General features: G+C 39.5%; 1 protein-coding gene across 5 annotated transcripts in view; it reads right to left on the bottom strand.

Annotated features, from left to right (window-relative positions):
* Positions 1 to 12249, bottom strand: part of LOC132405202 (gamma-aminobutyric acid receptor subunit beta-2) — a 181805-nt gene that overhangs the window by 28518 nt on the left and 141038 nt on the right. For all 5 annotated transcript variants that reach the window (XM_059989891.1, XM_059989890.1, XM_059989892.1 and 2 more), the window contains exon 6: positions 2898 to 3035. In XM_059989891.1, the coding sequence (XP_059845874.1) occupies positions 2898 to 3035 (138 nt within the window). The remainder of the gene's footprint in view (positions 1 to 2897; positions 3036 to 12249) is intronic.

Below are 12249 nucleotides of genomic sequence, written 5' to 3'. Positions count from 1 at the left end.
CAACTAATTTTATAGAGTTTTTCAAGAAAGTTGATGAAGACAAGGCATTGGATGTTGTCTACATGGATGTTAGCAAGACTTTTGACAAGATCCTGCAGGGGTGGTTGGTTAAAGTGGTTCAATTGTTTGGCATTCAAGGTGAGGTAGTACTTTGGATAAGACATTGGCTTTCTGGGGGAAGACAGATAGTGGTAGTAAATGGTCACCTCTCTGACTGGAGGCCTGTGATTAGTGGAGTTCTGCAGGGGTCAGCGGTAGGTTTATTTTTTTTGTTTTCTTATCATTGATCTGGATAATAATGTAGTTAAATGGATCAGTAAGTTTGCAATGACACTAAGATTGGGGGGTGTACTGGACAGCAGGGAGGACTATCAGAGCTTGCAACAGAGTTGGGACATGTAGGAAAAATGGCAAATTAATTTTATGCAAACAAGTGCGAGATGTTGCACTACAGTAGGACCAGACAGGGTAAGTCTTACAGAGTGAACGGTAAGGCACTGTGGACTGCGGTAGAACAAAAGGATCTGGGAATATAGGTCCATAATTCTTTGAAAGTGACATCACAGGTAGATAGGATCATAAAGAAAGCTTTAGGCACATTGGCCTTCACAAATCAAAGTACTGAGTACAGGAGATGGGAAGTTATTTTGAAGTTGTATATGATGATGGTGAGGCCGAATTTGGAATATCGTGTGCATTTTTGGTCTCCTACCTTCAGGAAAGTTGCAAATAAGGTTGAAAGAGTACAGAAAAAATATAAAATAATGTTGTTGGGACTGGAGGACATGAGTTATAAGAAAAGATTGAAAAGGATAGGACTTTCTGCCTTGTGTTACGAATGTGCCACAACTCTGAGGGGCTGAAGGGTACAAAGTAGCCCCCACTTTCTTGAGAATCGCAAAATCGCTATTAATTTGGGTCTGGGACCTAAGAAATGAGATACATCCAGAATACACAGGGTTTGGAATGTGTCCTGGCCTCAGCAAGATGGAACCACTGATAATGGCTATTGTCTCTTGGAGACAGAATTGTGTATTGAGTACTGTACTATTCATTGAAGCCCTCAGGGAATGACCAGAGTGGGTTGGTTGAGGGATTGCATCATCCCAACATGATTGACATCTGAGACCCCGTGAGTAAGGATAAAAGAGGGTCTGGGGAACAACCCCTTTAGACGCACCAGGAGAAACACTAGAAATCCTGTGACAGCGTCTAATAGCGACAGCCGGTGGGGGGCTCGCGTGCATCCTTTCCCGTTGCCTGGGATTGGGGCCTCGCCATGGAAGAACGGCTTAGCTAAAGAAGAGGCCACACCAACGAAATTCCGAAGGATCGAAATCATAAAAAGGAAAGCCGGCAAGTTTTCTAAAAATCTCTCGTCTCCAACCAAAGGCTGCAGCCTGAATGAACTGAGTGACTTTTATATTTCCATCGGACAATACATTATCCCCTAGACAACGATAGAACTATTTCTTATTGATTATTATTATACCCGCATCTTTAGATTTAGTATTGACGACGTATATTATCTGTATGTTTGCATTGACATTATTTTTGTGTATTTTTACTAATAAATACTGTTAAAAATAGTACCATCAGACTTCAACAGACCTCTCTATCTTTGCTGGTAAGTGACCCAGTTACAGGGTTCGTAACACTTGGAACATAGAAGAATGGGGGGAGATTTGATAGAGGTACATAAAATTATGAGGGGTATAAATAGGGTATAAGCAAGCATGCATTTTCCACTGTGGTTGGGTGGGTACTACAACTAAAGGTCATGGGTTAAGGGTGCAAGGTGAAAACTTTAAGGGAAACATGACAGGAAACTTTTTTTACTCAGAAGATGTTGAGAGCGTGGAATGAGCTACCACTGCAAGGGCTGCACACAAACTCAATTTCAATGTTTCTGAGAAGTTCGGATTTTTGCATGGACATTAGGGGTACGGAGGGCTATGGACTGGGTGCAGGTCGATGGGGGTAGATAGTTTAAATAGTTCTACATGGGCTAGATGGGCCAAAATGCCTGTTTCTCTTCTGTATTTTTCTTTGACTAAGTGCAACATGTTCCTTTTGTTCAAGTCAGGACCTGAGATTCCTGGATCCCAATGATGCAGGAACCTGAATCCCAGGTCCTCTGTACCAGCTATTCAGCCACATATTCATCTAGACTATCATTTTTATCCCCAGACTCTCTAGCACATGGCTTTGGGATTAATATAGAAATCATTCCTCTGAAGCTTCTGCATTTTAATTTCTTATCCAACTACCCATACTCACTCAGTGGAAACTCATCCTTTGTTCCACCTTGCACTTCCCACAGATATCATCATCCAGGAAGACTATAACGTTCCCCGACTGCCCACATCCAGCAGGACAAGGATACCACTGCACTATCATTCTGCCTACAGCAAATTGAAGACTGAGGGTAAAACCTTACCTGTGCCTTCTTACTGATACCCTTTTCAAAGAACTGCTCTCACTTATCACACCTAGGCAACTTACTCCAACTCTTCATCCCACAGCTTCCTCAAGCAAAGCTTCAGCTCCCCAACCTTCACTAGCCCACTTTCACAATGTCTATTCCAAAATAGTGACTCCATTTAATTCTAATTGCTTTTTATCAGCTGCTGTTAATTAGCTTGTTAGCCAATCACTATTAGCCAACAATTTGAAAATGTGCCTCTTCAGAATCCTTTCAGTTAAACTCACCAGAAAGTCCCAGAACTACCTCTTTCAAATTCTCATGCCTCTCAGTCCAAGTCCCAGCTCCGAACTCGGTATCAAACTTCAAATGATATCACAAATCTTTTCCCCAGTCAAAGCAGTTTATGACATAACATTTTCCATTAGCATTATACTGGTCTCACACACACTATATATTCATTCTTCAATACCTGTAGAGAAAACAACATTCTTGGAAATGAGGTGATAATCAACAATGGAAAACTGTGGTAACTCAATCTTTTCCACTCCAGTCACAGCTCTGTCACCTCCACGCCAGTAGAATTCAATATCATCTGTGGTGTACCCATCTGAAACAAAATTGGAAAGTGAATTGTTGGGGAATAAAATCATTCCTGACATTTAGCAAAGTTGAACTCTGAAAAATAATCAAAGTTCAAACAGCATTACCGTTCGTGTATCTTTGCATATTTTGTTCTGCACTCTCAGCAGCAAGAAACATTGTTTAATTAGCACAATATGAGGATGCATGCTTTCCTTAAATCCAACAAATAAACTTGCTGTTATCCCTTTTATTCATATATCTTCCACATTTGCCCCCGCTTCTCTTACTCCAAATCCCACAATCCCTGTTCTATTCTTTGTTTCAGGTCACCCTGCAAAAATCCTTGATCTTTTCATTAGCAGGTCTTCAACTGCTGCTCTTCAGCACAACCTTTTTGTCCTAACAATAGCTAATTTTCAGTCTGGTTGACCATCAAATTAAACTAATTATCAAAAATAGCTTTAATGGACAATAAGGCATGTTACTTTAATATAAAGTCAAATATTACCTCAGTTACATTAATAAACAGCATAACAGTGTCCCTACATAAAGAAAGCTCATATTTTCTGTTGGATGTCTTGAAAATCCTCAGTGGGATTGAGGGATTAAACTTCTGGCCCCTTCTCAATATGGAATGGAGCAGATTGCATCACTGAGTCACAAAATTATGGATGTTTCAGCTCCAATTCACAAAAAATTATTTTCTATTGTATTATAAGTAACAAGAGTTGGTACAATTTGTACAATGGAATCCATTAATAATGTGCTATGATCCATTACAAACTGTTCATGGTTTTATTTTCAAAAAACATCTTAGTTTGCAAGTCGCAAAGAAAATCTCTACCCTGAGCATTCTGACGTAAGATTCCTGATTTTAAAAAAGCTTTACTGCAGATTAGCAGATTTACATACTAAGTGGAGATTTGTGACATATATGATTATATGATATATATGTACAATGTCTGAAATACATCTTATGGAAATGTTTGTTTGATGATGAACTTCAATAAAAAAATAAATTACAAAAAAGTGATAGAGTTTATACACATTTTTGTACTAGGAAGTGTAGAACTGTATTCATTAAGTAACACATTTACAAAAAATAAATTATGTTTATCACATAAGCACTGAAGACTCAATTTTACTATTGATCATTTAATTCTTATTTAATATAGACTCAGAAAAATAAATAATTGATAGTTGATATGATTGAAGTAAGGTTATAATATGATTTGTTCTTAGTAAATATCAGAAAATGAATGTGATAGTACCACATTATTACTGGCACCAGGGAGATATTAAATCTCTCTCGTTCACTATGTTTAACAGTTGCAGTGTTTGGAATCTCTCTTTGTAGCACAGATGAAGCCACATGACAATCTGGAAACCACCAGATGGTCACAACTTGCATTAGACTGTTGTTTTAATAAAACATTAAGATACTTCAATTCACTATGAACGTAACTGTTTAATTTTACTTTGTTTAATCCATTTTCCGTAACAGAAATAAAAGCAGAATCACCATTAAATTTCCTGGAAATTAAACTTCTGTGGTATAGCGTTTGTCTGTGCAAATGTCAGAAAATTGTTATCATTTTACTTAATTTATTTGTCCTGAAGATCAAGATATTATTTCCAGATCTGTCCATGTGAATAGAGTATGATGTATGTATGCTTGGACATACACTGCACATGAACATCTAGATGCTTGAACAATTGTCCACATATACCACGGGCTATTCATATTATAAACAAACCTTCCCTATGAACGAGGCTTCTTTTGGTATAACTGAAGGGGAATATGTCTGAATAGGTCTCAACCTGTATCATCTGGGAACCAAATGTGAGCTGATATCCTTTGAATTAATATCCTACCACTCATTGCAGTATTCCTAGGATTCCCTAGAACATTAAGCATCTATTTCTGTGTCTCCTTCAACCAAACCTCTGTTATGGCCACAAAATCATAATTCCATGTACTAAGTTCATCACCCTTGCCCCTATTACTTCCGGCATTAAAATATACACATCTCAATCTGTCCATCCCATTGTGTTAATTACCTTGCTCCTGCCTGTTCTTGCTGGTCATGACATTTAATTTCCCCTCAATCCCTCCATTTTCTGACTGTGCTATGGTTCCCACCCACTGGCAAAATTAATTTAAATCTTCCTCAATAGCACTGGCATGCCTCTTGGCCAGGATATTGGTTCCCCCAGTTAAGGTACAACATAGCCCTCATGTACAGGTCACCCCTGCCCTAGAAGAGGTTGCAAGGATACTGGTACCAATGTACACAATGATCTCTGGTTGCTCCCCCCCCCCCTTTGAAAATGTTCTGTAGCTATTGAGGCATTTGCGACCCAAGCACTCAAGATGCAACAGACCATCGTGGTGTCATTTCACAGACATAACCCCCTGCCTGTCACTCCAACTATTGAGGTTTCTATCATTATTGCTCTGCCAGACTTTACCCTTCCCTGCTGAGCTTCAGAACTAATCAGTGCCACTAATCTGAGTGCTGTGGCATCCATTTAGAACTGAGAGAAGGAGGAATTTCTGTGGAATCTGTTGTCATTCGGTGAACTTAAGGAAGGATGTACATGTTCATCAAAGCACATATATGTCATCATATACAACTCAGATTAATTTTCTTGTGGGCATTCTCAACAAATCTATAGAATAATACCTAAAACAGAATCCATGAACTAGGGTGCTCAGAGTGCAGAAGACAACAATCTGTGCAAATATAAATATCAATAAATAGCAATAAATATCAAGAACATGAAATGAAGAGTCCTTGAAAATGAGTCCATTGGTTGCAGGAACATTTCAATGACAGGGCAAGTGAAGTTCCTTTTGGTTCAAGAGCCTGGTGGTTTAAGGTAGTAGCTGCTCTTGAACCTGGTGGTGTGAGTCCAGAGGCTCTTGTACTTCTTTTTCTTGATGGCAGCAGTGAGAAGAGAGAATGTCCTGGATGGTGGGGGCCCCTGATGATGGATGCTGCTTTCTTGTGACAGCGTTTCATGTATATGTGCTCAATGGTTGGGAAGGCTTTACCTTTGATGAACTTTCTGTTCAAGGATCTTGGTGTTTCCTCACCAGGTTGTGATGTAGCCAGTCAACATACTTTGCACTACACATCTATAGAAATGTGTCAGATTTTTAGATGTCATGCCAAATCTCTGCAAACTCCCAAGAAAGTGGAGGCACTGCTGTGCTTTCTTCATAATTGCACTTACATGCTGGGCACAGGACAGGTCCTCTGAAAAAAAATAACACCTGGGAATTTAAAGTTGCTAACCCTCTCCACCTCTGATCCGACTGACCCATGGACATCACTTTTCTTGACTGGAAAGGTGGGGTGGTTAAGGATTATGGGAGAAGGCAGGAGAATGGGGTTGAGAAAATAAAATCGGACATGATCGAATAATGGAGCAGATTCAATAGGTCAAATAGTCTCATTCTGTTCCTATATCATATGATGTTATGTAATGCAGACAAAGGGGATTAAAGTTGATCAGCATCACTGTCAGCATGAACAACATGGATCAATAATGTCCATTTCTGTCTTCAGGATTCTCTGAATCTGTCTAGGTACTGGAGTAGGGATCCAATCCCAGACTCAGTACTGTGTACACAGTGATATTAATTGAGTAACAAATCCCAAGGTGTAAACAAATTCAGCATCAAAGTTCAGGCAGAGATCAAAACATCCAGAGAAATCCAAAAACCAGAAGCAGGAAACAGGCAGAGTCAATGTTCAGATAGACAGAGTACAGATACAAATACTGGAAAAGCTCAAGAAAACTCATTGGCACAATCTGGCAACAAACAGGTGAAAGCACAGGACTGAAATACACTGAGCAATAAACTGAGGCAGATGATCGATGGAGCACAATGGGACACAGGTGGCAGCAATACAGGTAATAATGAGAAACAGATGAGAGATGGAGTACTCAGTAATACAGGGGCCGGAGTAGAGCAGGAGCAGGGACAGGAGCACATGGCAATAAAAAACAACAGACTGTAGGGGGAAAACATACAAAAAGACAGAGTTCAACTGGTGGTACTGACAGAACCTATGAACTGCTGAGGAATATTTGTACTCATTGTTGTTGGCAATTTGTTTGTAAGGGCCCTTTTGATAAGATTTCTTGATGCAAGATGCCACCATAAAGAGTTTACATAATTTCAGGACTAGATGTTCAACCATTTGTTACCTTAAAAAAAAGGCTTGGAGGGATATGGGTCAAATAGGACTAGTTTGGATGAGTATCTGGTTGGTATGGGCAAGATGGGCAGAAAGGCTTATTTCCATGCCATATTACTCGAGGACTCCATGATACCAATTGACAAGCCCTAAACTATGTGCTTGTTAAAGTCAAAATCTGCAAACGAGCACCTGTATAACATTTATTGAGCTATAAAAAGGCCATTGGCATGATTAGCAGGATCAGCATCTACCAATTTGTATTGAAAATTTGCTGCCTTTAAAAGGTGCTATCTATTTTGAGAAGTTTCACAAGGGAATAAAGCCAACTGATCAGTATGAGAATAAGATATGCTCAAAAATGAGTATAAGAATAAAATAAGTCCAATAATGATTCTAGCATAAAAGAATGATATATCTAAACATCTATCTACCTAGGTATCATCATATATATTTCTTTGAAGCACATTTTTTCAGATCAATTTAGAATGCTACTAGAAGTTGATTAGGATCCTGTTCAACATCAGATGATTTCAGAGTCAAAGATCATTTGATGCTAAGTAATATTTTGATTCAGAATCTACTTCTTCCGAACACTCTATATTCATCTCTAACACACCTCACAAATTATCAGGCTAAATAGTTTTCTGAAATATATTCTAAGTTCTGCAAGCTCAGAATTATCAAAAACAGCTGTTTTGGCACATGGTACCTATATCCCACTTCAAAACTGTGTCAATAATAAAGTTCTGAACATCCTATATGTAGATCAAGTTCTTAGCAGCTTTCTTGGTCTTCACTAACAACTTGATGCATGTTTAACTACATCTGCAAGAGATCCTGAAGATGCTGAAAATCCAGATCAACATACACAGAATGCTGATTAGGCAGCATCTATGGAAATGAATGAACAGTCAACATTTTGGGCTGAGACCTTTCATCACGACTGGAAAGGAAGGGGGAAGATGCCAGAGTAAGAAAGTTGGGGGAAGGAAAGAAGGACAAGTTAGAAGGTGATAGGTGAAGCCAGGTGGGTCGGGGGTGAATTAAGAAGCTGGGAGGTGACAGTCTCCTCTTATGCCATGAAAAGGCCACTCTCAGGTTGGAAGAACAACACCTCATTTTCCATCTAGGTAGCCCCCAACCTGATGGCTTGAACACTGGTTTCTCCAACATCGGATATTTTTTCTTCACTTCTTTCCTCTTCTTCATTTCACCTCTTTGGTATCTTATATTTTCTCCACACCAGCCTATCACCTGCCCCATGCCCTTCCTCCTTCACTTTTTCCCCATGATCCACTCTCCTCCTCTAGCAGATTCTTCCTTCTATAGCCCTTTGTCTTTTCCACTTATCACTTACCAGTTTCTTACTTCATCGCCTCTCCCCCACCCCACCTGGTTTACCTATTACCTTCTAGCTTGTCCTCCTTTCATACTCTACCTTCTTACTCTGGCATTTTCCCCCTTTCTTTTCAGTCCTAATGAAGAGTCTTAGCCTGAAACGTTGACGTTGTTTATTCTTTTCCATAGAAGCTGTCTGACCATCATTTTGTGTGTGTTGCATACTTAGCTACCTCATGTGCCTAGATCAACAATATAGCAACCATGAACATAAAAGATTCTATCAGACTTTTACCTTCCATACTTTTCTTTATGATTTTGAAAACTGGATCAAACAGAGATTAAATACCTTCCACATCTCAGGGAATTACTAATAGTTACTGACAAAGAGGTTCTTGACATAACTTGTTGATTGCCCATGCATATTGTGATATGCATTTGTAACCTTTGATGACTGAGATACAGAATGCATTTACCTTAAAATGTTAGCTCTATACTATGCTTTTCCGACATTTTATGCACTGCACATGACATGAGGGATATCTGCAGTTTCAATCCAATGGTGAAATGATGGAAGGTTGCATTATTCCTATTGGGAAGTGCCATAATCACTTGGTCTGGAAAATACTAGCATATTTACCACAACTAGCAACCAAAAAGTTCACATAAAGCACTTAATGCTCCAACCTCCATGTGATTTGGTTTGCCATTTGCTTGTTGAGCTCCGCTTGTACAACATTGCTCAAGTAACTTGATCACGCCTGCTCTCATCTGTAAAAAAAATAGGTGAACTTCTTTCTGCAAAGGGGAGTGAGATACTTGCAACATTTCATTGGTCAGGCACAGAGCACAAAAGTTGGGACAGCATGTTAGTCTGAGAGACCACATATGGACCATTGTGTATAGTTCTGCCAGCTATAGGAAGTAAGACATTAAGCTGGAAAGAGCACATAAGATTCACAGGGATATTATCCTACATGAAGCATTTGAATTATAAGGAGAGACTAGATTGGCTGTGGCTTTTCTCCCCGGGGCTGAGGAGTGACTTTACAGAGGTGTATAAAATCATGAGGCACATAGATGAGGTGAATGATCACAGTCTTTTTTGGTTGAGTGACTTCCACTGTCATGAGGAAATATATGAATTAAGACCATAAGACAAAAGATCAGAATTATACCATATGGCCTATCAAATCTGCTCTGCCATTACATCATAGCTGATTTATTATCCCTCGCAATCCCATTCTCCTGCCTTCCACCACAACTTTTGACACCTTGACTAATCTTGAACCTATTAACATCCGCTTTAAGCATCCTCAATGATTTAGCCTCCACAGCTGCCAGTGGCATTAAATTCTACAGCTCACCACCCTTTGGCTATGGAAATTCCTTTTCAACTCTGTTCTAAAGGGATGCACTTGTAGACTGAGGTTGTGCCCTCTGGTCATAAACTCCCCTACTATTGGAAACAGCTTCTCCACATCCATTCTGTCTAGGCCTAATATTCAATAGGTTTCAATTAACTCACCACTCATTCTTGACAACTCATGTGAGCAAAGACCTAGAGCCACCAAACACTTGTTCATATGTTAACTCTTTCATTCCTGGAATCATTCACATAAATCTTCTCTGGATCCCCTCTAATACCAGTACTTTTTGTAGTCAAGGGTCCCAAAATTTCTCACAATACTCCATGTGCAGTCTACCCAATGCATTATGAAGCTTCAGAATTACAATCCTTGCTGTTATATTCTAGTCCTCTTGAAATGAATGCTAATTCATTTAACTTCCTTGCCACTGACTCAACCTGCAAGTTAATCTTTGAGGAATACTGCACAAGGACTCTCAAGTCACTTTGGGAGTCCATTTGAAATACATAATCAGCAGTGTTTTTGCTGTTATTTTAGTTCTAGCATGGCCTCCTTCCATTTACATTCTGTCACAGTCAGCAGTTCCCAAATAGAGTAAGGGGTTATACAGGATGAAAGCAGGCTTTAAGACCTAATTCATTCATGCTGATCTAATGGCTACCTGACTAAATCACAGATCTTGGATCTACCATTAAAGATAAATGAATCATTTTTAATCAAGTACTATGTTTATTATTAATGAGATGGTTCAGACAATGTCAAGCTGCAATGTCCACAAGATCATAGCTCAGATACAGTTGATTTTATGTTTGTCGGGTTGGTTTTGGGGACAGCGCGGGAGTTAGGGGTCAGGTTAGGATTTAGGAACAGGGATGAGGGGAGTTAGAGGTTAGGCCAGAGTCCAGGTTGGGATTTTCTATATTCAAAGGCCAGTGGTCCCCCCGGACAGATAATTGTTGGTAAACATTGTGCACAAAGACCAGTGACTGGCTGCATCACCGTCTGGTGTGGGGGAGCTACAGTAAAAGATCAAAGTAGGCTGCAGAAAGTTGTAAAATTAGTCAGCTCCATCAGGGGTACAAGCCTCCATAGTATCCAAGATATCTTCAAGGTGTAGTGCTTCAGGATGGTTGCATCCATAAATAAGGACCCCCACCATCCAGGACATGCCCTCTTCTCATTGTTACCATCAGGAAGGAGGTACAGAAGCCTGAAGGCATACACTCAGCAATTCAGGAACAGCTTCTTCCCCTCTGCCATCTGAATTCTAGGTAGACATTGAATCCATGAACATTATCTTACTACTTTTTTCATTTGTTTTTGTACTATTTATTTTAACTTAACTATTTAATATACAAATATATACTTACTATAATTCAATGTTTCTATACTTATCATGTATTGCATTATACTGCTGCCACAAAGTTAACAGTGATATTAAACCTGATTCTGATCCCCTTGTGACTTCTCCAGGACAGCGCATTCTGCAGGGTCAGCAGCTACCAGGATCAAATCTCCAGACAACAGGAAGCACAAGGACTGATGACCTTCCCCCTGGAATGTGAGTCCTGAGGCTGAAGGTCCTTGCAAGTCCAAAGTATGAGGCCTGGAGTTTGTGATCCTGTGATCAGTGAGAGTTGATTAAAGCTGTTAGGTTGAAGTTCAAAGCCAATGAATCCGGAAGCTGAGTCCCAATGTCTGTGAGCATACTGGGGAATTCTGAGGCCCAATGCCTGTGAATCCGTATGTCCACTGGAGGCAGAAAGAAGGCCTGCCCTGGTGTTGGAGGCCTGTCTACATGGGAGTTGGGAGGTGGGTGTCGGAAGGAGGAAACGGGCTGTTTCTGCTGTTGTTATGACTGTTCCTTGTGTTGTTCTGCTGAGCATTGTGGGCATGGTATGTTGACACCTGAATGTGCACGTTGTTCGTGCATGTAATGCATTTCACTATATGCTTTGATTTAAATGTGATAGATAATTGAAACTGAATCTATTTTATTAATCCAGCAAAAGATCCTATCCTTTATCCCATACTAAGCAAAATTATGTTAAAATTAGTTGACAATTTTAGTTAACTAATTTTCCATCTCTAAAAGTTATAAACCTTATTGAAGCAATGATCAACAAAAATACTTTGCTCTCATATGTAAAAAATCAATAGATCAATGAGGATACATTCCAAAGTCTCATACATGGCCTGAACAAAAATAAAGCACTAATGAAAGTTACTGATGAGATTTTAAAGCACATCACAATGCTTAAATCAGAGACAGAAATATTTTGAACATTTATTGGCAATATTCATAATTCACAAGAGC

Source organism: Hypanus sabinus, chromosome 15 (genome assembly GCF_030144855.1).
Source record: "Hypanus sabinus isolate sHypSab1 chromosome 15, sHypSab1.hap1, whole genome shotgun sequence".
In the NCBI taxonomy this organism is placed as follows: Eukaryota; Metazoa; Chordata; class Chondrichthyes; order Myliobatiformes; family Dasyatidae; genus Hypanus; species Hypanus sabinus.
The sequence above is the reverse complement of the archived record's forward strand: the minus strand, read 5'-3'. Positions and strand labels throughout refer to the sequence as shown.